The sequence below is a fragment of the Pseudophryne corroboree genome, chromosome 1, assembly GCF_028390025.1.
Source record: "Pseudophryne corroboree isolate aPseCor3 chromosome 1, aPseCor3.hap2, whole genome shotgun sequence".
Classification (NCBI taxonomy): Eukaryota; Metazoa; Chordata; class Amphibia; order Anura; family Myobatrachidae; genus Pseudophryne; species Pseudophryne corroboree.
In genome coordinates, this window is record NC_086444.1 from 140862975 (window position 1) to 140889521 (window position 26547).

At 49.4% G+C, this 26547-nt stretch overlaps 1 protein-coding gene across 2 annotated transcripts in view; it reads right to left on the bottom strand.

Annotated features, from left to right (window-relative positions):
• Window positions 1–26547, bottom strand: part of KGD4 (alpha-ketoglutarate dehydrogenase subunit 4) — a 79059-nt gene that overhangs the window by 46460 nt on the left and 6052 nt on the right. For both annotated transcript variants that reach the window (XM_063963335.1, XM_063963340.1), the window contains exon 2: window positions 6540–6603. In XM_063963335.1, coding sequence (XP_063819405.1) covers window positions 6540–6603 — 64 coding nt within the window. The remainder of the gene's footprint in view (window positions 1–6539; window positions 6604–26547) is intronic.

Here is a 26547-nt window from a genome sequence, read left to right on the forward strand (position 1 = left end):
CTTCCATGTGTCGTTTGGAATCTGCATCACCTGTCCACTGCCGAGTCCATAACCCTCTCCTGGCAGAAATGGACATAGCACTAATTTTGGATGCCAGCTGGCAAATATCCCTCTGTGCATCCCTCATGTATAAAAGTGCGTCTTTTATATGCTCTACGTTCAGCAAAATAGTGTCCCTGTCTAGGGTATCTATATTTTCTGACAGGGAATCTGACCACGCAGCAGCAGCGCTGCACATCCAGGCTGAAGCTATAGCCGGTCTCAGTATCACACCTGTGTGTGTATATATAGATTTCAGGATAGCCTCCTGCTTTCTATCAGCAGATTCCTTCAGGGCGGCCGTATCCGGAGACGGTAGTGCCACCTTTTTCGACAAGCGTGTGAGCGCTTTATCCACCCTAGGGGATGTTTCCCAGCGTGACCTATCCTCTGGCGGGAAAGGGTACGCCATTAGTAACCTCTTAGAAATTACCATCTTTTTATCAGGGGAAGCCCACGCTTCTTCACACACTTCGTTTAACTCTTCAGATGGAGGAAAAGCTACTGGTAGTTTTTTCTCTCCAAACATTATACCCTTTTTTGTGGTACCGGGGTTAACATCAGAAATGTGCAACACATTTTTCATTGCCTCAATCATGTAACGTGTGGCCCTACTGGAAGTTACACTAGTCTCTTCGTCGTCGACACTGGAGTCAGTATCCGTGTCGACATCTGTGTCAACCATCTGAGGTAGCGGGCGTTTTAGAGCCCCTGATGGTTTTTGAGACGCCTGGGCAGGCACAGGCTGAGAAGCCGGCTGTCCCACATTAGGTATGTCGTCAAACCTTTTATGTAAGGAGTCGACACTATCACGTAATTCCTTCCACAGCACCATCCACTCAGGTGTCGACCCCGCAGGGGGTGACATCACATTTACAGGCATCTGCTCCGCCTCCACATAAAGCCTCCTCATCAAACATGTCGACACAGCCGTACCGACACACCGCAAGCAGACAGGGAATGCTCTGACAGAGGACAGGACCCCACAAAGCCCTTTGGGGAGACAGAGAGAGAGTATGCCAGCACACACCAGAGCGCTATATACCACTGGGATCCCACTATCAATGAGTGATTTCCCTATAGCTGCTTTTTTATATATATTACATATATATATATATATCTATACTGCGCCTAAATTTAGTGCCCCCCCCTCTCTTTTTTACCCTTCTGTAGTTTTCTCAGACTGCAGGGGAGAGCCAGGGAGCTTCCTTCCAGCGGAACTGTGAGGGAAAAATGGCGCCAGTGTGCTGAGGGAGAAGCCCCGCCCCCTTTTCTGCGGACTTTCTCCCGCTTTTTCTGTGATACTGGCAGGGGTGATTTTACATCTATATAGCCTCTGGGACTATATATGATGTATATTTTGCCAGCCAAGGTGTTATTTATTGCCCTCAGGGCGCCCCCCCCCAGCGCCCTGCACCCATCAGTGACCGAAGTATGAGGTGTACATGAGGAGCAATGGCGCACAGCTGCAGTGCTGTGCGCTACCTTGGTGAAGACTGAAGTCTTCTGCCGCCAATTTTCCGGACCTTCTTCGTGCTTCTGGCTCTGTAAGGGGGACGGCGGCGCGGCTCCGGGAACGAACACCAAGGTCGGGTCCTGCGGTCGATCCCTCTGGAGCTAATGGTGTCCAGTAGCCTAAGAAGCCCAAACTACCACCTGTTAGGTAGGTTCGCTTCTTCTCCCCTTAGTCCCTCGCTGCAGTGAGTCTGTTGCCAGCAGATCTCACTGAAAATAAAAAACCTAAATATACTTTCTTTCTAGGTGCTCAGGAGAGCCCCTAGTGTGCATCCAGCTCGGCCGGGCATAAGAATCTAACTGAGGTCTGGAGGAGGGTCTTAGTGGGAGGAGCCAGTGCACACCAGTAGTCTAAAAGCTTTCTTTATAGTTGTGCCCAGTCTCCTGCGGAGCCGCTAATCCCCATGGTCCTTACGGAGTCCCCAGCATCCACTTAGGACGTTAGAGAAACCTCCATATGCCTCTTTGAGTCGGCATCACCTGTCCATTGCCGGGTCCATAGGACTCGTCTAGCAGAAATCGACATAGCGTTGATTCTAGAACCCAGTAGACTAATGTCCCTTTGAGCATCCCTCATATATATGACAGCATATTTTATATGCCCTAGGGTCAATAAAATGGTATCCTTATCTAGGGTCTCATGTTCCGCTGATAAGGTACCTGTTCATGCTGCTACAGCGCTACAAACCCAGGCCGACGCAATCGCCGGTCTGAGTAAGGTACCAGAATGTGTGTAAATGGACTTTAGGGTAACCTCCTGCTCGCGATCAGCAGGATCCCTGAGGGTAGCCGTATCTTGGGATGGCAGCGCTACCTTTTTGGATAAGCGTGTCAATGCTTTGTCCACCCTAGAGGAGGATTCCCACCATATCCTGTCCGTTGGCGGGAAAGGATACGCAATAAGAATCCTTTTGGGAATCTGCAGTTTTTAGTCTGGAGATTCCCAAGCTTTTCACATAATTCGTTCAACTCATGTGAGGGGGGAAAGGTTACCTCAGGTTTCTTTCCCTATACATGTGTACCCTCGTGTCAGGGACAGGGGGTTCCTCTGTGATATGCAAAACATCTTTTATTGCAATAATCATATATCGAATACATTTAGCCAATTTTGGCTGTAACTTGGCATCATCGTAGTCGACACTGGAGTCAGAATCCGTGTCGGTAACTGTGTCTACTATTTGGGATAGTGGGGGCTTTTGAGACCCTGAAGGTCCCTGCGACATAGGGACAGACATGGGTTGACTCCCTGGCTGTTCCCTAGCTTCAGCTTTGTCTAATCTTTTGTGCAATAAATTTACATTAGCACTTAAAACATTCCACATATCCATCCAGTCAGGTGTCGGCGTTGTGGACGGAGACACCACATTCATTTTCTCCTGATCCTCCCCCTGAAAGCCTTCTACCTCAGACATGTCGACACACGCATACCGACACACCACACACTCAGGGAATCCTCTTATCTGAAGACAGTTCCCCCACAAGGCCCTTTGGAGAGACAGAGAGAGAGTATGCTAGCACACACCCAGCGCTATATGAACCAGGAAAAAACGCTATATAAATATATGTTTACCCAGTAGCGCTGTTTTTACATATATATATATGCGCCAAATTATGTGCCCCCCCTTCTTCAAAACCCTCTTTCACCGTGGAATAAGCAGGGGAGAGTCCGGGGAGCTTCCTCTCAGCGCTGTGCTGTGGAGAAAATGGCGCTGGTGAGTGCTGAGGGAGAAGCCCCGCCCCCTCGGCGGCTGGCTTCTGTCCCGCTCAAATCTACTAAAAACTGGCGGGGGCTCTTTATATATACAGTGCCCAGCTGTATATATATATATTTTAGCCAGAGAGAGGTTTATATGCTGCCCAGGGCGCCCCCCCTGCGCCCTGCACCCTTACAGTGACTGCCGTGTGTGACGTGTATGGGAGCAATGGCGCACAGCTTCACCGCTGTGCGTTACCTCAGTGAAGATCATGAAGTCTTCTGCCGCCTCTGAAGTCTTCTTTTCTTCTTAATCTCACCCGGCTTCTACCTTCCGGCTCTGTGAGGAGGACGGCGGCGCGGCTCTGGGACGGACGGCGAGGGTGAGACCTGCGTACCGATCCCTCTGGAGCTAATGGTGTCCAGTAGCCTAAGAAGCAGAGCCTTGAAACTCACAGAAGTAGGTCTGCTTCTCTCTCCTCAGTCCCTTGATGCAGGGAGTCTGTTGCCAGCAGGCTCCCTGAAAATAAAAAACCTAACAAATATACTTTCTGACATGAAACTCAGGAGAGCTCCCTGTAATGCACCCAGTCTCCTCTAGGCACAGCAGTAAACTGAGGTCTGGAGGAGGGGCATAGAGGGAGGAGCCAGTGCACACCCATACCTAAAGTCTATCTTAAAGTGCCCATGTCTCCTGCGGAGCCCATCTATCCCCATGGTCCTTACGGAGTCCCCAGCATCCTCTAGGACGTAAGAGAAAAACCAATTCCCAGCTAAATAGCGCTTTTATATATTTACGTGCATATAATACACCCACTGCGCCTTGCAAGTGCCCCCTCCCCCCCTCTTTTCAGCCCTGTGTCACCGTGTTCAGCAGGGGAGAGTCCGGGGAGCCAGCTTCTCTGCAGTGTCTGTGGAGAAAATGGCGCTGGTTAGTGCTGAGGGATCAAGCTCCGCCCCCTCAGCGGCGGGCTTCGGTCCCGCTCAATTTCTTTAAATACTGGCGGGGGATTTACTATATACAGCCCACGGAGCCTATATATTCATTTAAGCCAATCCTAGAGAGGTTTAAAATTGCTGCCCAGGGCACCCATCAGTGCCTGCCATGTGTGTTGTGTGTGGAAGCAATGGCGCGCAGCGTTATCGCTGCGCGTTACCTCAGAGAAGATCTGAAGTCTTCTGCCGCCTTTGAAGTCTTCTTTCTTCTTATACTCACCCGGCTTCTATCTTCCGGCTCTGTGAGGAGGACGGCGGCGCGGCTCCGGGACGAATGGCGAGGGGAGTCCTGCGTTCCGACTCCCTCTGGAGCTAATGGTGTCCAGTAGCCTAAGAAGCAGAGCCTATCATTTAAGTAGGTCTGCTTCTCTCTCCTCAGTCCCACGATGCAGGGAGCCTGTTGCCAGCAGTGCTCCCTGAAAATAAAAAAACTAACAAAAGTCTTTTTACAGAAAAACTCAGGAGAGCTCCCTGTAATGCACCCAGTCTCCTCTGGGCACAAGATCTAACCGAGGTCTGGAGGAGGGGCATAGAGGGAGGAGCCAGTGCACACCCATTCTAAAGTTCTTTGTAGTGCCCATGTCTCCTGCGGAGCCCGTCTATACCCCATGGTCCTTACGGAGTCCCCAGCATCCTCTAGGACGTAAGAGAAAGCTTTTTCTAGAGCTGCTGTGAGCAGCTCTTCCTGTTACATGCTTGCACTGCAAGCAACAACTACAAACTGAGCTCCTGTGCACGGAGGCGGGGTGATATAGGAGGCGGCGCTATGCATCTTGGGAAGAAGGTCAAAGCTTTTGAGCCTGTTGGTGCTTCGGATCAAGATCCTACTCTACACCCCTATGTCTATCCTTGTGGAGCCCAGTGTACCCCGCAGCAGAAAATGCTGATACTCTAGGGCGCAATTCAAGAAAGTTTGGAAACCACTGACCTCGGGTATAAAAATAATCTGCAACACTCACTACACACTTCCAAACTGCCTCTGGAAGCAACGCCAGCACATGGACTGTACACCAGGAGCTTTATTCACACATAGCGTCCCCATGGCCTAGCTGCATTCTCTGGAAGCCCAATCACCCTTCACAATCTAGCAGTCTGGCAGAAGAATCTGTGTTTGGCAGATGCCAAGAGAACACTCTGTGACGGCGTGCTGCCAACTGTAATGTTTGGTGGAGGAGAAAGAATGATCTGAGGCTGTTTGTCCATGGTTTGGTCTGTGCCCCTTAGTTCCAGTGAAGGGAAACCTTAATGCTACAGCAGACAGTGACATTCTACAGAATTGGACGTTTCCAAATTTGTGGCAACAGTTTTGGGAAAACCATTTCCTGCTTCACCATGACACAAAGCCAAGTCCAACTTAATTGGCCTACACAGAGTCCTGACCTCGACCCCACCAACATCATTGCACAATCTCACTAATGTGTTTGTGGCTGGCTGAATGCAAATCCCTGCAGCCATGTTCCAAAATCTAGTGGAAACAGTTCTCAGAAGAGTGGGAACTGTAATGGCAGCAAAGGGGGAAACCAACTACATATTAATGCCCATGGGGTTGGAGTGAAGTGATGTCTGTACACTTTTTGGCTATGTGCTGTATTCACCCTTCATTTCTAGTAGGTCTCATATAGGTCACATACTAGCCATTGCTGTGACAGGAATTTTGCATTAACCGTCAGGCGCACCTCTGGGACTCCCGGGCTCAGGCGCAGTGTGCCTGACAGGCCAGGCGCCTGTTAGAAAATAGTCATTAGCACCTATTTAACTAAATTCTAATGCTCTTAAAGTGATCAGTGACCTTCATTAGGACATACAAAGAGAGAAATCGTAGGTTTTACTGGCCATTTCAGCAGAAAATCTGAAGCAAAAAAAAAGAGAAAACACGAACATGAGTATAAGTTTGGGCGCAGTGTGCCTGAGAGGCCACTCTGGACAAACCTACATATTCCCGCAAAATATCCACAACCTTTGTAATTTTCATTCATAAAATGAGCAAAATAAACAATTAATAGATGAAAATAAAAAGGAAAAGCAAACCTTCAAAAGTCGGAGGAGTTTTGGCGCAGTGTGCCCGAGAGGCCAGGAGGGTCACTACTGCACTCCATGCAGGTGGCAGGAAAAATGACTATGGGGGTTTCGAAAAGCACCTACAGATAGGAAGGTACTAGGAGGGACAGGCTCCTGCGCACCCATGGGGTGGAGAGGGGAGCGAGAACAGCTTTGCGGCGCCTATCAGGCCAGCGGCACCTGACTGAGGGTTAACTGAAGTCACACAACAATCAATCGGGCTTTCTTAACAACTCACCGTTCGGTTTCGGACTGTTCTTTCTATCTGGGAACCTTATGATGGGTACGTGCGGCTTCACAACCTAGATAAAAATGGACAGGAGTTTGATATTAAAATAAAGTACTGAATTCCGGAATGCATGCTTCATGGCTATCAATTACTGAATTGTCCAGCTGTAATATTAGTTACTAGTGAGACACTGACAACTTCAGTGCAAAAGTTAAATTCAGCTCATCGTAAGTTCTTCAAAAGCTGTTTATGAAGCAAAATATAAGGAATATTTGAGACTACCCACTTTCCTTTCTACTCCCTTCCTGAGGCCAAGCCACATCAACCTACAGTACTTTATACAGACCAAATGTCCTGATGAATAGAGTCTCTGCAGTCTGTATTAAAATGGCTTTCATTTTTAATTTGCGCTCAGCAAATTGTGTAATGTATTTAATTATAACATTACATTCATATTTTTATATTTCAAAGTTCCATGACCTCCTACCTATATGTAAGCATCATTAATAGCCTGGCCCAAGGTCTTCAGTCTACTACACCACATAACCCTAAGCATCTGAAACCAGATCACCATAATGGTGCATATTAAAAATTCATTTTTAGGCATGCATACGGTCAAATCAGATTTTAAGCATTATTACTGCAGAACTTATACTTAGGGCGATACCCAATTAGCTGCTGTAAATTATCGCAGCTAACTGATTCGCCGGGGTCTATCGAAGTAGCCCCCAGTACCCAGCAGATACCAGGGATTATGTTTCAGGCACCCGAAGCATAATTCATGATAAGCAGCCCCTGGATCCGCGATAACACATGGGTCTGGGAACATCACCCGAAAAGAGGACCTTTTTCACCGGAAAAAAAACGGGCAGTAATTGGATAGCCTTATACTGACCATTGGTCATATTTCGCGCAATCAGCCTGTTTGCCGGAAGAGCATCGGTTGAATTGGATACCTTTCTAAAGCTTGGAATGCACAGTATTGTGGAAACAGCAATGTAAAGCTACGGTAATTGGTTGTTTCCCAAACTCTGCACTAAAAATAAGATTTTACTCACCGGTAAATCTATTTCTCGTAGTCCGTAGTGGATGCTGGGGACTCCGTAAGGACCATGGGGAATAGCGGCTCCGCAGGAGACTGGGCACAACTAAGAAAGATTTAGGACTACCTGGTGTGCACTGGCTCCTCCCACTATGACCCTCCTCCAGACCTCAGTTAGGATACTGTGCCCGGAAGAGCTGACACAATAAGGAAGGATTTTGAATCCCGGGTAAGACTCATACCAGCCACACCAATCACACCGTATAACTCGTGATATTATACCCAGTTAACAGTATGAACATAACAGAGCCTCTCACAGATGGCTCAACAATAACCCTTTAGTTAACAATAACTATATACAAGTATTGCAGACAGTCCGCACTTGGGACGGGCGCCCAGCATCCACTACAGACTACGAGAAATAGATTTACCGGTGAGTAAAATCTTATTTTCTCTGACATCCTAGTGGATGCTGGGGACTTCGTAAGGACCATGGGGATTATACCAAAGCACCAAAACGGGCGGGAGAGTGCGGATGACTCTGCAGCACCGAATGAGAGAACTCAAGGCCCTCCTCAGCCAGGGTATCAAATTTGTAGAATTTTGCAAACGTGTTTGCCCCTGACCAAGTAGCAGCTCGGCAAAGTTGTAAAGCCGAGACCCCTCGGGCAGCCGCCCAAGAAGAACCCACTTTCCTCGTGGAATGGGCTTTTACCGATTTAGGCTGCGGCAGGCCAGCCGCAGAATGCGCAAGCTGAATTGTGCTACAAATCCAGCGAGCAATAGTCTGCTTCGAAGCAGGAGCACCCAGCTTGTTGGGTGCATACAGGATAAATAGCGAGTCAGTCTTCCTGACTCCAGCCGTCCTGGAAACAAATTTTCAAGGTCCTGACTACGTCCAGTAACTTGGAGTCCTCCAAGTCCCTAGTAGCCGCAGGCACAACGATAGGTTGGTTCAAGTGAAAAGCTGATACCACCTTAGGGAGAAACTGGGGACGAGTCCTCAATTCTGCCCTATCCATATGGAAAATCAAATAGGGGCTTTTAAATGACAAAGCCGCCAATTCTGACACTCGCCTAGCCGAAGCCAAGGCCAAAAGCATGACCACTTTCCACGTGAGATATTTTAAATCCACGGTTTTAAGTGGCTCAAACCAATGTGACTTTAGGAAACCCAACACCACGTTGAGGTCCCATGGTGCCACTGGAGGCACAAAAGGAGGCTGAATATGCAGCACTCCCTTAACAAATGTCTGAACTTCAGGCAGTGAAGCCAGTTCTTTTTGGAAGAAAATCGACAGAGCCGAAATCTGGACCTTAATGGAACCCAGTTTTAGGCCCATAGTCACCCCTGACTGTAGGAAGTGCAGAAATCGACCCAGCTGAAATTCCTCCGTTGGGGCCTTCCTGGCCTCACACCACGCAACATATTTTCGCCATATGCGGTGATAATGTTGTACGGTTACATCTTTCCTAGCTTTAATGAGCGTAGGAATGACTTCCTCCGGAATACCCTTTTCTTTTAGGATCCGGCGTTCAACCGCCATGCCGTCAAACGCAGCCGCGGTAAGTCTTGGAACAGACAGGGCCCCTGCAGCAGCAGGTCCTGTCTGAGCGGCAGAGGCCATGGGTCCTCTGAGATCAATTCTAGAAGTTCCGGGTACCAAGCTCTTCTTGGCCAATCCCGAACAATGAGTATGGTTCTTACTCCTCTTTTCCTTATTATCCTCAGTACCTTGGGTATGAGAGGAAGAGGGGGGAACACATAAACCGACCGGTACACCCACGGTGTCACTAGAGCGTCCACAGCTATCGCCTGAGGGTCCCTTGACCTGGCGCAATATTTTTCTAGCTTTTTGTTTAGGCGGGACGCCATCATGTCCACCTGTGGCCTTTCCCAACGGTTTACAATCAGTTGGACGACTTCTGGATGAAGTCCCCACTCTCCCGGGTGGAGGTCGTGTCTGCTGAGGAAGTCTGCTTCCCAGTTGTCCCCTCCCGGAATGAACACTGCTGACAGTGCTAACACGTGATTTTCCGCCCATAGGAGAATCCTTGTGGCTTCTGCCATCGCCGTCCTGCTTCTTGTGCCGCCCTGTCGGTTTACATGGGCGACTGCCGTGATGTTGTCTGACTGGATCAGTACCGGCTGGCTTTGAAGCAAGGGTTTTGCCTGACTTAGGGCATTGTAAATGGCCCTCAGTTCCAGAATATTTATGTGTAGGGAAGTCTTCTGACTTGACCAAAGTCCTTGGAAGTTTCTTCCCTGTGTGACTGCCCCCCAGCCTCGAAGGCTGGCATCCGTGGTCACCAGGACCCAGTCCTGTATGCCGAATCTGCGGCCCTCTTTGAGATGAGCACTCTGCAGCCACCACAGCAGAGACACCCTGGTCCTTGGAGACAGGGTTATCAACCGATGCATTTGAAGATGCGATCCGGACCATTGGTCCAACAGGTCCCACTGAAAAGTTCTGGCATGGAACCTGCCGAATGGAATTGCTTCGTAGGAAGCTACCATCTTTCCCAGGACTCGCGTGCAGTGATGCACCGACACCTGTTTTGGTTTCAGGAGGCCTCTGACTAGAGAGGACAGCTCCCTGGCTTTCTCCTCCGGGAGAAACACTTTTTTCTGGACTGTGTCCAGAACCATCCCCAGGAACAGTAGACGAGTCGTAGGAACCAGCTGTGACTTTGGAATATTTAGAATCCAACCGTGCTGGTGTAGCACCTCCTGAGATAGTGCTACGCCGACCAACAACTGCTCCCTGGACCTCGCCTTTATCAGGAGATCGTCCAAGTACGGGATAATTAAAACTCCCTTTTTTCGAAGGAGTATCATCATTTCGGCCATTACCTTGGTAAATACCCTTGGTGCCGTGGACAGGCCGAACGGCAACGTCTGGAATTGGTAATGACAATCCTGTACCACAAATCTGAGGTACTCCTGGTGAGGATGGTAAATGGGGACATGCAGGTAAGCATCCTTGATGTCCAGTGATACCATGTAATCCCCCTCGTCCAGGCTTGCAATAACCGCCCTGAGCGATTCCATCTTGAACTTGAATTTTTTTATATATGTGTTCAAGGATTTCAAATTTAAAATGGGTCTCACCGAACCGTCCGGTTTCGGTACCACAAACATTGTGGAATAGTAACCCCGTCCTTGTTGAAGTAGGGGCACCTTGACTATCACCTGCTGGGAATACAGCTTGTGAATTGCCTCTATCACAGCCTCCCTGCCGGAGGGAGTTGTTGGCAAGGCAGATTTGAGGAAACGGCGGGGGGGAAATGTCTCGAATTCCAGCCTGTACCCCTGAGATACCACTTGAAGGATCCAGGGATCTACTTGTGAGCGAGCCCACTGATTGCTGAAGTTTTTGAGACGGGCCCCCACTGTACCTGAGCGTCATGCGGCGGACTTAAAAGAAGAAGCGGGGGAGGACTTTTGTTCCTGGGAACTGGCTGTATGCTGCAGCTTTTTTCCCCTACCTCTGCCTCTGGGCAGAAAGGACGCGCCTCTACCCCGCCTGCTCTTTTGGGGACGAAAGGACTGTACCTGATAATACGGTGCTTTCTTTGGTTGTGAGGGGACATGTGGTAAAAATGCTGACTTCCCAGCCGTTGCTGTGGACACTAGGTCTGGAAGACCATCCCCGAACAACTCCTCACCCTTATAAGGCAAAACTTTCATGTGCCTTTTTGAATCTGCATCACCTGTCCACTGCCGAGTCCATAACCCTCTCCTGGCAGAAATGGACAGTGCACTTATTTTAGATGCCAGCCGGCAAATATCCCTCTGTGCATCTCTCATGTATAAGACAGCGTCTTTAATATGCTCTATGTTTAGCAATATAGTGTCCCTGTCTAGGGTGTCAATGTTTTCTGACAGGGAATCTGACCACGCAGCTGCAGCACTGCACATCCATGCTGAAGCAATAGCGATTCCATCTTGAACTTGAATTTTTTTATATATGTGTTCAAGGATTTCAAATTTAAAATGGGTCTCACCGAACCGTCCGGTTTCGGTACCACAAACATTGTGGAATAGTAACCCCGTCCTTGTTGAAGTAGGGGCACCTTGACTATCACCTGCTGGGAATACAGCTTGTGAATTGCCTCTATCACAGCCTCCCTGCCGGAGGGAGTTGTTGGCAAGGCAGATTTGAGGAAACGGCGGGGGGGAAATGTCTCGAATTCCAGCCTGTACCCCTGAGATACCACTTGAAGGATCCAGGGATCTACTTGTGAGCGAGCCCACTGATTGCTGAAGTTTTTGAGACGGGCCCCCACCGTACCTGAGCGTCATGCGGCGGACTTAAAAGAAGAAGCGGGGGAGGACTTTTGTTCCTGGGAACTGGCTGTATGCTGCAGCTTTTTTCCCCTACCTCTGCCTCTGGGCAGAAAGGACGCGCCTCTACCCCGCCTGCTCTTTTGGGGACGAAAGGACTGTACCTGATAATACGGTGCTTTCTTTGGTTGTGAGGGGACATGTGGTAAAAATGCTGACTTCCCAGCCGTTGCTGTGGACACTAGGTCTGGAAGACCATCCCCGAACAACTCCTCACCCTTATAAGGCAAAACTTTCATGTGCCTTTTTGAATCTGCATCACCTGTCCACTGCCGAGTCCATAACCCTCTCCTGGCAGAAATGGACAGTGCACTTATTTTAGATGCCAGCCGGCAAATATCCCTCTGTGCATCTCTCATGTATAAGACAGCGTCTTTAATATGCTCTATGTTTAGCAATATAGTGTCCCTGTCTAGGGTGTCAATGTTTTCTGACAGGGAATCTGACCACGCAGCTGCAGCACTGCACATCCATGCTGAAGCAATAGCTGGTCTCAGTATAATACCAGTGTGTGTATATATAGCCTTCAGGAGAGCCTCCTGCTTTCTATCAGCAGGTTCCTTTAGGGCAGCCGTATCCAGAGACGGTAGTGCCACCTTTTTTGATAAGCGTGTAAGCGCTTTATCCACCCTAGGGGGTGTTTCCCAACGTGACCTATCCTCTGGCGGGAAAGGGTACGCCATTAGTAACTTTTTAGAAATTACCAATTTTTTATCGGGGCAAGCCCACGCTACTTCACACACTTCATTTAATTCTTCAGAAGGGGGAAAAACTACTGGTAGTTTTTTCTCTCCAAACATAATACCCTTTTTTGTGGTACCTGGGGTCACATCACAAATGTGTAAAACATTTTTCATTGCCTCAATCATGTAACGAGTGGCCCTATTGGACATTACATTAGTCTCTTCGTCGTCGACACTGGTATCAGTATCCGTGTCGACATCTGTGTCTGCCATCTGAGGTAGCGGGCGTTTTAGAGCCCCTGATGGCCTTTGAGACGTCTGGGCAGGCACGAGCTGAGAAGCCGGCTGTCCCGCATTTGGCATGTCGTCAAATTTTTTATGTAAGGAGTCGACACTTTCACGTAATTCCTTCCACAAGTCCATCCACTCAGGTGTCTGCCCCGCAGGGGGTGACAACACATTTATAGGCATCTGCTCCGCCTCCACATAAGCCTCCTCATCAAACATGTCGACACAGCCGTACCGACACACCGCACACACACAGGGAATGCTCTGACAGAAGACAGGACCCCACAAAGCCCTTTGGGGAGACAGAGAGAGAGTATGCCAGCACACACCAGAGCGCTATATAATACAGGGATTAACTAAATGATTTCCCCTTATAGCTGCTATATATGTATATTGCGCCTAAAATTAGTGCCCCCCCCCTCTCTTTTTTACCCTTCTGTAGTGTAGACTGCAGGGAAGAGCCAGGGAGCTTCCTTCCAGCGGAGCGGAGGGAGAAATGGCGCCAGTGTGCTGAGGGAGATAGCTCCGCCCCTTTTTCGCGGACTTCTCCCGCATTTTTCAGGAATACTGGCAGGGGTAAATTATCACATATATAGCCTCTGGGGCTATATATTGTGATCATTTTGCCAGGCAAGGTGTTTATATTGCTGCTCAGGGCGCCCCCCCCCCCCAGCGCCCTGCACCCATCAGTGACCACAGTGTGAGGTGTGCATGAGGAGCAATGGCGCACAGCTGCAGTGCTGTGCGCTACCTTGTTGAAGACAGGAGTCTTCTGCCGCCGATTTTCCGGATCACTTCTTGCTTCTGGCTCGGTAAGGGGGCCGGCGGCGCGGCTCCGGGACCGAACATCAATGGCCGGTTCCATGCGGTCGATCCCTCTGGAGCTAATGGTGTCAAGTAGCCTAAGAAGCCCAAGCTACCACCAGTTAGGTAGGTTCGCTTCTTCTCCCCTTAGTCCCTCGCTGCAGTGAGTCTGTTGCCAGCAGATCTCACTGTAAAATAAAAAACCTAAAATATACTTTATCTCTAGGAGCTCAGGAGAGCCCCTAGTGTGCATCCAGCTCAGCCGGGCACAAGATTCCAACTGAGGTCTGGAGGAGGGTCATAGTGGGAGGAGCCAGTGCACACCAGGTAGTCCTAAATCTTTCTTAGTTGTGCCCAGTCTCCTGCGGAGCCGCTATTCCCCATGGTCCTTACGGAGTCCCCAGCATCCACTAGGACGTCAGAGAAAGCCCATTCGCAGTCCTGTCTTTAAGGATATCCATGCTTGAGCACAGGTGACTTAATTAGCACCTCACTGATTTTGAGTTAACAATCTCAGCCCAACCATGGGTGTCATTAAAAGCCTGGACTGTAAAATGGCTTTTGAGGAATGTGTTTGGGGAAAATAGGACTTTAATACCTACCGGTAATTCCTTTTCTGTAGTGGATACTGGGGTTCTGTACTTTAGTACCATGGGGAGGTCCCATAGCTCCCAAGCAGGTGGGAGTGCGCTGAAACCCCTGTAAAACCGCCTGACCAAATTGAAGGTCATGCTTGGCCAAGGTGTCGAACCTATAGAATTTAACAAACGTGTTCGAACCCGACCAAGTTGCGGCTCGGCACAATTGTAAGGCCGAGACACCCAGGGCAGCCGCCCAGGAAGAACCCACAGACCTCGTCGAGTGGGCTTGAATAGACGTCAGCAAAGGCAGAGCCGCCAAAGTATAGGCCTGTTGAATAGTCAACCAGAGCCAGCGAGCAATAGTTTCTTAGAATCCGGCCGACCAATCTTGGAGGCGTCATAAAGGACAAACAGCGAGTCAGATTTCCAATGACGGGCCATCCTTTTGACATAAATCTTCAAAGCCCTGACCACATCCAAGGACATCAGACAACACTGGAACCACAATAGGTTGATTCACATGAAAAGCTGACACCATTTTAGGCAAAAGTCAAATAAGGGCTCTTACTGGATAATGCCCCTAATTCAGAGACACATCTGGCAAATGCCAATGACAATAACATCACCGTCTTCCAGGTGAGAAATTTTAACTCCACCCTATGTAAGGGTTCAAACCAATACGACTGAAGAAAGGATAGAACCACATTGAGATACCACGGAGCCGTGGGAGGTACAAAGGGCAGTTGCATATGAAAAACACCTTTAAGGAAAGTTTGTACTTCCGGCAATAAGGCGAGTTGCTTTTGGAAGAAAATAGAAAGTGCACAAATCTGTACTTTGATAAGAGCCTAAACGTAGGCCCAGATCCACTCCCGCTTGCAGGAAAAGGGACACCTTTCTACTTTCACACCAGGAACATACTTCTTCCAGATACGATGTTAATGTTTGGACGTCACCATCTTCTTTGCTTGGATCATGGTGGAAACCCGGGAGGAAAGAACTTTTCTTGCTAGAATCTCCCTCTCAACTTCCAAGCCGTCCAACGTAACTGCTGTAAGTCTGGATAGATGAACGGACCTTGTTGAAGATCCTTTTGGAGCAGTAGAGGCCAAGGATCCTCTAGAGCCATGGTTAGGAGGTCCGAGTACCACACCCGTTGAGGCCAATCCGGGGCAATTAAAATTGCTAGAACGCTTTCCCTTCGTAGTCTTTTGAGAACTCTTGGGATGAGCGGTAGAGGAGGGAACAGATACACAAACTGGACGGCCAAGGTGTTGTCAGCGCGTCCACTGCTACCGCCTGGGATCCCTCGTTCTAGAACAGTAGTGGCATAGCTTCTTGTTGAGACAAGAAGCCATCAGGTCTATCTGCAGACAGCCCCACCGGTAAATTAAGTGTTGAAACACCTGGGGATGTAGACCCCATCCCCCCAGATGGAGGTTGTGTCCGCTTCCCAGTTGTCCACTCCTGGAATGAATATGGCTGAGACGGCCCTTGCGTTGGCCTCTGCCCAGAGTAGGATTTTTGACACTTCTTGCATCGCTGCTCTGCTTCTTGTTCCCCCTTGTCGATTTATGTACGCCACCGCCGTGGCGTTATCCGATTGAGCCTGGATCGCCCGATCCCTCAGTAGATGAGAAGCCTGCAGAAGAGCATTGTAGATTGCCCTGAGTTCCAGGATGTTTATTGGTAGAGCAGATTCCTGTCTTGACCACATCCCCTGGAACTGGGTCCCTTGAGTCACAGCCACCCAACCCCGGAGGCTGGCAACCGTTGTCAGTAGAATCCACGAGTGGATATTGAAACTCCTGCCTTCCACCAGGTGAGGAACTTGTAGCCACCATAACAGAGAAATCCAGGCTCTCGGAGATAATATCACTTCCTGATGCATGTAGGAGGTGAGACACCGACCATTTGTCCAGCGGATCCAGCTGAAATGGTCAGGCATGAAATCTGCCGTATTGGATTGCCTCGTAAGCAGCCACCATCTTGCCCAGTAACCTGATGCAAAAATGTATGGATACCTTGCGAGGACTGAGCACCGAGCGAACCATAGCCTGGATAGACAAGGCCTTGTCCATCGGGAGAAACACCTTTTGAGACACTGTATCCAGTATCCTTCCCAGGAACTGAAGACGTTGGGTCGGTTCCAGGTGAGATTTCTGAAAATTTAGGATACACCCATGATCCGTAAGTAGGCGAGTCGTCAGATCGATGCTGTGCAGCAGACGCTCCCTGGACACAGCCTTTATAAGGAGATCGTCCAAATATGTTGACATCCATCCTGCGCAGTTGCCGCATCATCTCCGCCATGACTTTGGTGAAGGGTAAGGCCTGAAACTGGAAATGGTCATCCAATATGGCGAACCTGAGGTAAGCCTGATGGGAGAGCCCACATGGGAATGTGTAGGTAAGCATTCTTGACATCCAGAGATACCAGGTACTCCCCCTCCTCCAGAGAGGACACCACCGCCCGCAGGGATTCCATCTTGAATTTGAACACCCACTGATACAGGTTTCGAGACTTCAAGTTCAAGATGGGGCATACTGAACCATCTGGTTTGGGAATGACAAAAAGACTGGAGTAAAAACCCCTGTTGCGTAACGGAGGAGGTACTGGAACCACCACCCCTGTTTGCAAAAGTTTTTGCATAGCTTCTTGCAAGGAAACTCTTGCTGCGGGTAAAGCTGGTAAGCCAGACTTAAAAAATCTGTGAGGAGGGAGTGTTTGAAATTCCAGCCAGTAACCTTGGGAAATGAGGTCCCTCACCCAAGGGTCCCGGCAGGACTCCACCCACACCTGGGCGAGGTGTTGAAGACAAGCACCTACCTGAAAGTCGCCTTGTTGCTGGGGCAAACCGTCACACAGGAAGGCTTAGCGGCTGGGGATCCGGTGGTCTGGTCCAGGGAGACAGCAGTGGCAGGCTTACGGGACTTACCACGAGATCCTCTGGAAGTGGTGGAGACCCCTCGGCCCCTGCCTCTGAACCTTGCCACACAAAAAGGACTGCAAGGAGGGTCCTGTGTAAGAACGTCTAGCAGGTGGCGCAGCCGACGACAGATAGGCAGACCTACCCGCCGTTGCTTGGGAGATCCATTTATTTGATTGGTCTCCAAACAGGGCATCACCTGTAAAAGGAAGATTTTCTACACCCTTTTTGGAATCAGCGTCTGCCAACCACTGACGTACCCACAGAGCTCTGCACGCCGAAACAGCCATAGCAGAAGTGGGGCCATTTATCGTACACAACTCCTTAATAGCCTCGCTCATAAATTTTGCAGAATCATGTCTATGTTGCAGCTGAGTAATGACCTCTTCACGGGGCAGAGAGTATAAACCGTCAATAACTATATCAGACCACTTGACTACTGCCCTGGAAATCCACCTACAAACAATTGTGGGGCGTTGTGCTACGCCCGCTGCCATATAAACTGCCTTGAGTGTGGTCTCAATTTTACGGTCAGCTGGCTCTTTAAGGTATATAGCCCCTGGTACAGGCAGCACCAGTCTTAATACAGACGTATCGACTGACAGGGTTTTTTCCCCCCATATCTTTCTGTCCTCAGCTGGGAGGGAAAAAATTGGTTAAAAACCTCTAAGAAATGTAAACATTTTTATCAGGGTTTAACCAAGCCTCCCTGGCCAGGGAGTTTAATTCTTTAGACACAGGAAAAGTTGCTGAGGTCTTTGGTCTAACATTAAAGTAAAACTCCTCATCGCGTTCTGCCTCCCGATCCGGTACGTGAAGGACCTCTCTTACAGCAAAAATGAGAGCCTCCACCCCATGGGACAGAGAGCTGTCCTCATCCATATCATCATCATCCACATCAGGCTGATCAGAATCAGACTGGAGCACCTGAGGCAGTGAGCATTTATGTGAAACCACTAGAGGGGGCTTAGAAGCCTTTCTGGTATCTGCTGCTTTGGCCACACTATCAATAGTGTTTTAACACCTTTCTCCCTTTTTTTAGCTGCAGTTAATTCTGAATCATGCTTTTAAAACTATCTAGCCAGTCAGGTGCCTGTGAACTGTGTCCCTGTGGAGTAAGGAACATTGTTCACACTTGAGTGACCCCGCTGAAGACGGGGTTTAGATACAAGCAGCAGACAGAACCATGTCAACAGACATCTTACACAACTGTAATACAGCTCAGCCCACTGACCAAAACCCCACACAGACCCTAGAGATCCCCTAGAGTGAAACGGAGGAGTGGACACCAGCACACAGAAGTAAAATGTTTAACGTAAATGTATGACCTGACAATAGTGCAGTAGCGCTGCCGCTGGTATGCTCCCCCTTCTATGGCCCCCTGGTACCAGTACAGAGTCTTGTAGCAGCGTGGGTCACCGCAGGAGCAGCGTACATGCAGCCTGACTGATCCGCAGCAGCAGGAAATGGTGCCTTCCCGCCTCAGGTCCCGCTCCGGGAATCCCTGCCGCCTGTAATGGCACACGATCCCCGAGTAATAGATTATACTGGCCAAGTTATTTACACATCAGAAAATGTATACAGTGCACACAAAGCCTTCAGTGACAGTGAACACTGTGGGGCATCAGCCCTGAGCCAGTTTGTCCGCATTGGGCACCGCAGCTCTGGGCCCCGCATGACTTGCTGCCAAACTGCACAGGGGACCCGCTAACCGGGACCCTGGTGTAACACTCACCGCACCTTGAAACTTCAGCATCTGTTAGAAGGTGGCGGCTAGCTGCTGGTGTGGGCACACATACTAACGATGTGTGATCAGTACCTCAGGAGCTCAGTGTCCTGTCAGCTGGGATTACGAACCACTAACCCTCAGGAGGTTAGTTCGGTCCCCCCCCTCTAAGTCCCACGAAGCAGGTAGCCAGGGCTACCTGAAAATAACAAACTAAAACAAAAATAAAGGAAACTCTCTGGAGCTCCAGAGAAATGCACCCGGCTCCTTGGGCACATTTTCTAAAATGGAGTCTGGTAGGAGGGGCATAGAGGGGAGGAGCCAGCACACACATACACACACTAAAGGTTTTTAAAGTGCCAGGCTCCAGTGGACCCGATCTATACCCCATGGTACTAAAGTACAGAACCCCAGTATCCACTAGGACGTTAAAGAAAATAAGAATTTACTTACCGATAATTCTATTTCTCGTAGTCCGTAGTGGATGCTGGGACTTCCGTAAGGACCATGGGGAATAGCGGCTCCGCAGGAGACTGGGCACAAAGTAAAAGCTTTAGGACTAGCTGGTGTGCACTGGCTCCTCCCCCTATGACCCTCCTCCAAGCCTCAGTTAGGATACTGTGCCCGGACGAGCGTACACAATAAGGAAGGATTTTGAATCCCGGGTAAGACTCATACCAGCCACACCAATCACACCGTACAACCTGTGATCTGAACCCAGTTAACAGTATGATAAAACTTAGGAGCCTCTAAAAAGATGGCTCACAACAATAAACAACCCGATTTTTTGTAACAATAACTATATACAAGTATTGCAGACAATCCGCACTTGGGATGGGCGCCCAGCATCCACTACGGACTACGAGAAATAGAATTATCGGTAAGTAAATTCTTATTTTCTCTGACGTCCTAGTGGATGCTGGGACTTCCGTAAGGACCATGGGGATTATACCAAAGCTCCCAAACGGGCGGGAGAGTGCGGATGACTCTGCAGCACCGAATGAGAGAACTCCAGGTCCTCCTCAGCCAGGGTATCGAATTTGTAAAATTTTGCAAACGTGTTTGCCCCTGACCAAGTAGCTGCTCGGCAAAGTTGTAAAGCCGAGACCCCTCGGGCAGCCGCCCAAGATGAGCCCACTTTCCTTGTGGAATGGGCTTTAACAGATTTTGGCTGTGGCAGTCCTGCCACAGAATGTGCAAGCTGAATTGTACTACAAATCCAACGAGCAATCGTCTGCTTAGAAGCAGGAGCACCCAGCTTGTTGGGTGCATACAGGATAAACAGCGAGTCAGATTTTCTGACTCCAGCCGTCCTGGAAACATATATTTTCAGGGCCCTGACTACGTCCAGTAACTTGGAGTCCTCCAAGTCCCTAGTAGCCGGCAGGTACCACAATAGGTTGGTTCATGTGAAACGCTGAAACCACCTTAGGGAGAAATTGAGGACGAGTCCTCAATTCTGCCCTGTCTGAATGAAAAATTAGGTAAGGGCTTTTATATGATAAAGCCGCCAATTCTGAGACACGCCTGGCTGAAGCCAGGGCTAACAGCATTACCACTTTCCATGTGAGATATTTCAAGTCCACAGTGGTGAGTGGTTCAAACCAATGTGATTTTAGGAACCCTAAAACTACATTGAGATCCCAAGGTGCCACTGGTGGCACAAAAGGAGGCTGTATATGCAGTACCCCCTTGACAAACGTCTGAACTTCAGGCACTGAAGCCAGTTCTTTCTGGAAGAAGATCGACAGGGCCGAAATTTGAACCTTAATGGATCCTAATTTTAGGCCCATAGACAGTCCTGCTTGCAGGAAATGTAAGAAACGACCCAGTTGAAATTCCTCTGTGGGGGCCTTCTTGGCCTCACACCACGCAACATATTTTCGCCAAATGCGGTGATAATGTTTCGCAGTTACATCCTTCCTGGCTTTGATCAGGGTAGGGATGACTTCATCTGGAATGCCTTTTTCCATCAGGATCCGGCGTTCAACCGCCATGCCGTCAAACGCAGCCGCGGTAAGTCTTGGAACAGACAAGGTCCCTGCTGGAGCAGGTCCTTTCTTAGAGGTAGAGGCCACGGATCCTCCGTGAGCATCTCTTGCAGTTCCGGGTACCAAGTTCTTCTTGGCCAATCCGGAGCCACGAGTATAGTTCTTACTCCTCTCTTTCTTATGATTCTCAGTACCTTTGGTATGAGAGGCAGAGGAGGGAACACATACACCGACTGGTACACCCACGGTGTTACCAGTCTGCTGAGGAAGTCTGCTTCCCAGTTGTCCACTCCCGGAATGAACACTGCTGACAGTGCTACCACATGATTTTCCGCCCAGCGGAGAATCCTTGCAGCTTCTGCCATTGCCCTCCTGCTTCTTGTGCCGCCCTGTCTGTTGACGTGGGTGACTGCCGTGATGTTGTCCGATTTGATCAATACCGACTGACCCTGAAGCAGAGGCCTTGCTTGACTTAGGGCATTGTAAATGGCCCTTAGTTCCAGGATATTTATGTGAAGAGACGCTTCCATGCTTGACCACAAGCCCTGGAAATTTCTTCCCTGTGTGACTGCTCCCCAGCCTCTCAGGCTGGCATCCGTGGTCACCAGCATCCAATCCTGAATGTCGAATCTGCGGCCCTCTAGAAGATGAGCCCTCTGTAACCACCACAGGAGAGACACCCTTGTCCTTGGAGATAGGGTAATCCGCTGATGCATCTGAAGATGCGATCCGGACCATTTGTCCAGCAGATCCCACTGAAACGTTCTTGCATGGAATCTTCCGAATGGAATCGCTTCGTAAGAAGCCACCATTTTTCCCAGGACTCTCGTGCATTGATGCACTGACACCTGGCCTGGTTTTAGGAGGTTCCTGACTAGCTCAGATAACTCCCTGGCCTTCTCCTCCGGGAGAAACACCTTTTTCTGGACTGTGTCCAGAATCATCCCCAGGAACAGTAGACGTGTTGTTGGAATCAGCTGTGATTTTGGGATATTTAGAATCCACCCGTGCTGACGTAACACTACCCGAGACAGTGCTACTCCGAACTCTAACTGTTCCCTGGACCTTGCCCTTATCAGGAGATCGTCCAAGTAAGGGATAATTAAGGACGCCTTTTCTTCGAAGAAGAATCATCATTTCGGCCATTACCTTGGTAAAGACCCAGGGTGCCGTGGACAATCCAAACGGCAGCGTCTGAAACTGATAATGACAGTCTTGTACCACAAACCTGAGGTACCCTTGGTGAGAAGGGAAGATTGGGACATGGAGATAAGCATCTTTGATGTCCAGAGATACCATATAGTCCCCTTCTTCCAGATTCGCTATCACTGCTCTGAGTGATTCCATCTTGAACTTGAACCTTTTTATGTAAGTGTTCAAGGATTTTAGATTTAAAATTGGTCTCACCGAGCCGTCCGGCTTCGGTACCACAAACAGCGTGGAATAATACCCCTTTCCCTGTAGTAGGAGGGGTAACTTGATTATCACCTGCTGGGAATACAGCTTGTGAATAGCTTCCAATACTGCCTCCCTGTCGGAGGGAGACGTTGGTAGAGCAGACTTCAGGAATCTTCGAGGGGGAGACGTCTCGAATTCCAATTTGTACCCCTGTGATACTACCTGCAGGATCCAGGGGTCCACTTGCGAGTGAGCCCACTGCGCGTTGAAATTTTTGAGACGGGCCCCCACCGTGCCTGAGTCCCCTTGTAAAGCCCCAGCGTCATGCTGAAGACTTGGCAGAAGCGGGGGAGGGCTTCTGCTCCTGGGAAGAGGCTGCCTGGTGCAGTCTTTTTCCTCTTCCTCTGCCCCGGGGCAGAAATGAGTGGCCTTTTGCCCGCTTGTTCTTATGGGAACGAAAGGACTGAGTTTGAAAAGACGGTGTCTTTTTCTGCTGAGAGGTGACCTGGGGTAAAAAGGTGGACTTTCCAGCCGTTGCCGTGGCCACCAGGTCTGATAGACCGACCCCAAATAACTCCTCCCCTTTATACGGCAATACTTCCATATGTCGTTTGGAATCTGCATCACCTGACCACTGTCGCGTCCATAACGCCCTTCTGGCAGAAATGGACATCGCACTCACTCTTGATGCCAGGGTGCAAATATCCCTCTGTGCATCACGCATATATAGTAATGCATCCTTTAAATGCTCTATAGTTAATAATATACTGTCCCTATCCAGGGTATCAATATTTTCAGTCAGGGAATCCGACCAAGCCACTCCAGCGCTGCACATCCAGGCTGAGGCGATTGCTGGTCGCAGTATAACACCAGTATGTGTGTATATACCTTTTAGGATATTTTCCAGCCTTCTATCAGCTGGTTCCTTGAGGGCGGCCGTATCAGGAGACGGTAACGCCACTTGTTTCGATAAGCGTGTGAGCGCCTTATCTACCCTAGGGGGTGTTTCCCAACGTGCCCTAACCTCTGGCGGGAAAGGGTATAGTGCCAATAATTTGTTAGAAATCAGCAGTTTTTTATCGGGGGAAACCCACGCCTTATCACACACCTCATTTAATTCATCTGATTCAGGAAAAACTACTTGTAGTTTTTTCACACCCCACATAATACCCTTTTTTGTGGTACTTGTAGTGTCAGAAATGTTCAATGCCTCCTTCATCGCCGTGATCATGTAACGTGTGGCCCTACTGGACATTACGTTCGTCTCCTCACCGTCGACACTGGATTCAGTATCCGCGTCTGGGTCTGTGTCGACCATCTGAGGTAACGGGCGTTTTAGCGCCCCTGACGGTGTCTGAGACGCCTGAATAGGCACTAACTGATTTGCCGGCTGTCTCATGTCGTCAACAGTTTTTTGCAAAGTGCTGACATTGTCACGTAATTCTTTAAATACAACCATCCAGTCAGGTGTCGACTCCCTAGGGGGTGACATCACTAACACAGGCAATTGCTCTGCTTCCACATCATTTTCCTCCTCATACATGTCGACACAATCGTACCGACACCCAGCACACACACAGGGAATGCTCTGACAGAGGATAGGACCCCACTAGCCCTTTGGGGAGACAGAGGGAGAGTTTGCCAGCACACACCAGAGCGCTATATATATTCAGGGATAACCTTATATAAGTGTTACTCCCTTTATAGCTACTGTATTATATATTAGCTGCCAATAGTGCCCCCCTCTCTTGTTTTACCCTGTTTCTGTAGTGTAGTCTGCAGGGGAGAGTCAGGGAGCCGTCCTTCCAGCGGAGCTGTGAAAGAAAATGGCGCTTGTGTGCTGAGGAGATAGGCTCCGCCCCCTTCACGGCGGCCTTTTCTCCCGCTTTTTTCTGGAAAACTGGCAGGGGTTAAATGCATCCATATAGCCCAGGAGCTATATGTGATGCATTTCTTTAGCCACATAAGGTTTTTATCAAGTTTTATTGCGTCTCAAGGCGCTCCCCCCCAGCGCCCTGCACCCTCAGTGACCGGAGTGTGAAGTGTGCTGAGAGCAATGGCGCACAGCTGCAGTGCTGTGCGCTACCTTATCTGAAGACAGGTCTGCCGCCGCTTTCTCCGGACCTCTTCGCTCTTCTGGCTCTGTAAGGGGGCCGGCGGCGCGGCTCCGGGACCCATCCAGGCTGAACCTGTGATCGTCCCTCTGGAGCTAATGTCCAGTAGCCAAGAAGCCCAATCCACTCTGCACGCAGGTGAGTTCGCTTCTTCTCCCCTTAGTCCCGCGCTGCAGTGAGCCTGTTGTCAGCAGGACTCGCTGAAAATAAAAAACCTAAGTATACTTTTACTTCTAAGCAGCTCAGGAGAGCCACCTAGATTGCACCCTTCTCGGCCGGGCACAAAATCTTAACTGAGGCTTGGAGGAGGGTCATAGGGGGAGGAGCCAGTACACACCAGCTAGTCCTAAAGCTTTTACTTTGTGCCCAGTCTCCTGCGGAGCCGCTATTCCCCATGGTCCTTACGGAAGTCCCAGCATCCACTAGGACGTCAGAGAAAATAAGAATTTACTTACCGATAATTCTATTTCTCGGAGTCCGTAGTGGATGCTGGGGTTCCTGAAAGGACCATGGGGAATAGCGGCTCCGCAGGAGACAGGGCACAAAAAGTAAAGCTTTTAACCATGTGGTGTGTACTGGCTCCTCCCCCTATGACCCTCCTCCAAGCCTCAGTTAGGTACTGTGCCCGGACGAGCGTACACAATAAGGAAGGATCTTGAATCCCGGGTAAGACTCATACCAGCCACACCAATCACACCGTACAACTTGTGATCTAAAACCCAGTTAACAGTATGATAACAGAGGAGCCTCTGAAAGATGGCTTCCTACAACAATAACCCGATGAAGGCAACAATAACTATGTACAATTATTGCAGATAATCCGCACTTGGGATGGGCGCCCAGCATCCACTACGGACTCCGAGAAATAGAATTATCGGTAAGTAAATTCTTATTTTCTCTATCGTCCTAGTGGATGCTGGGGTTCCTGAAAGGACCATGGGGATTATACCAAAGCTCCCAAACGGGCGGGAGAGTGCGGATGACTCTGCAACACCGAATGAGAGAACTCCAGGTCCTCTTTTGCCAGGGTATCAAATTTGTAGAATTTTACAAACGTGTTCTCCCCCGACCACGTAGCTGCTCGGCAGAGTTGTAATGCCGAGACCCCTCGGGCAGCCGCCCAAGATGAGCCCACCTTCCTTGTGGAATGGGCCTTAACAGATTTAGGCTGTGGCAGGCCTGCCACAGAATATGCAAGTTGAATTGTGCTACAAATCCAACGAGCAATCGACTGCTTAGAAGCAGGAGCACCCAGCTTGTTGGGTGCATACAGTATAAACAGCGAGTCAGATTTTCTGACTCCAGCCGTCCTTGAAATGTATATTTTTAAAGCTCTAACAACGTCCAACAACTTGGAGTCCTCCAAGTCGTTTGTAGCCGCAGGCACTACAATAGGCTGGTTCAGGTGAAACGCTGATACCACCTTAGGGAGAAAATGCGGACGCGTCCGCAGTTCTGCCCTATCCGAATGGAAAATTAGATATGGGCTTTTGTAAGATAAAGCCGCCAGTTCTGACACTCTCCTGGCTGAAGCCAGGGCTAGTAGCATGGACACTTTCCATGTGAGATATTTCAAATCCACCTTTTTTAGTGGTTCAAACCAATGGGATTTGAGGAAATCTAAAACTACGTTTAGATCCCACGGTGCCACCGGAGGCACTACAGGGGGCTGTATACGCAGTACACCCTTAACAAAAGTCTGGACCTCAGGAACTGAGGCCAATTCTTTTTGGAAGAATATTGACAGGGCCGAAATTTGAACCTTAATAGATCCCAACTTGAGACCCATAGACAATCCTGATTGCAGGAAATGCAGGAATCGACCCAGTTGAAATTCCTCCGTCGGAGCACTCCGATCCTCGCACCACGCAACATATTTTCGCCAAATGCGGTGATAGTGTTTCGCGGTTACTTCCTTCCTTGCTTTAATCAAAGTAGGAATGACTTCTTCCGGAATGCCTTTTCCCTTTAGGATCCGGCGTTCAACCGCCATGCCGTCAAACGCAGCCGCGGTAAGTCTTGAAACAGACAGGGACCTTGCTGAAGCAGGTCCCTTCTCAGAGGTAGAGGCCACGGATCGTCCGTGATCATCTCTTGAAGTTCCGGGTACCA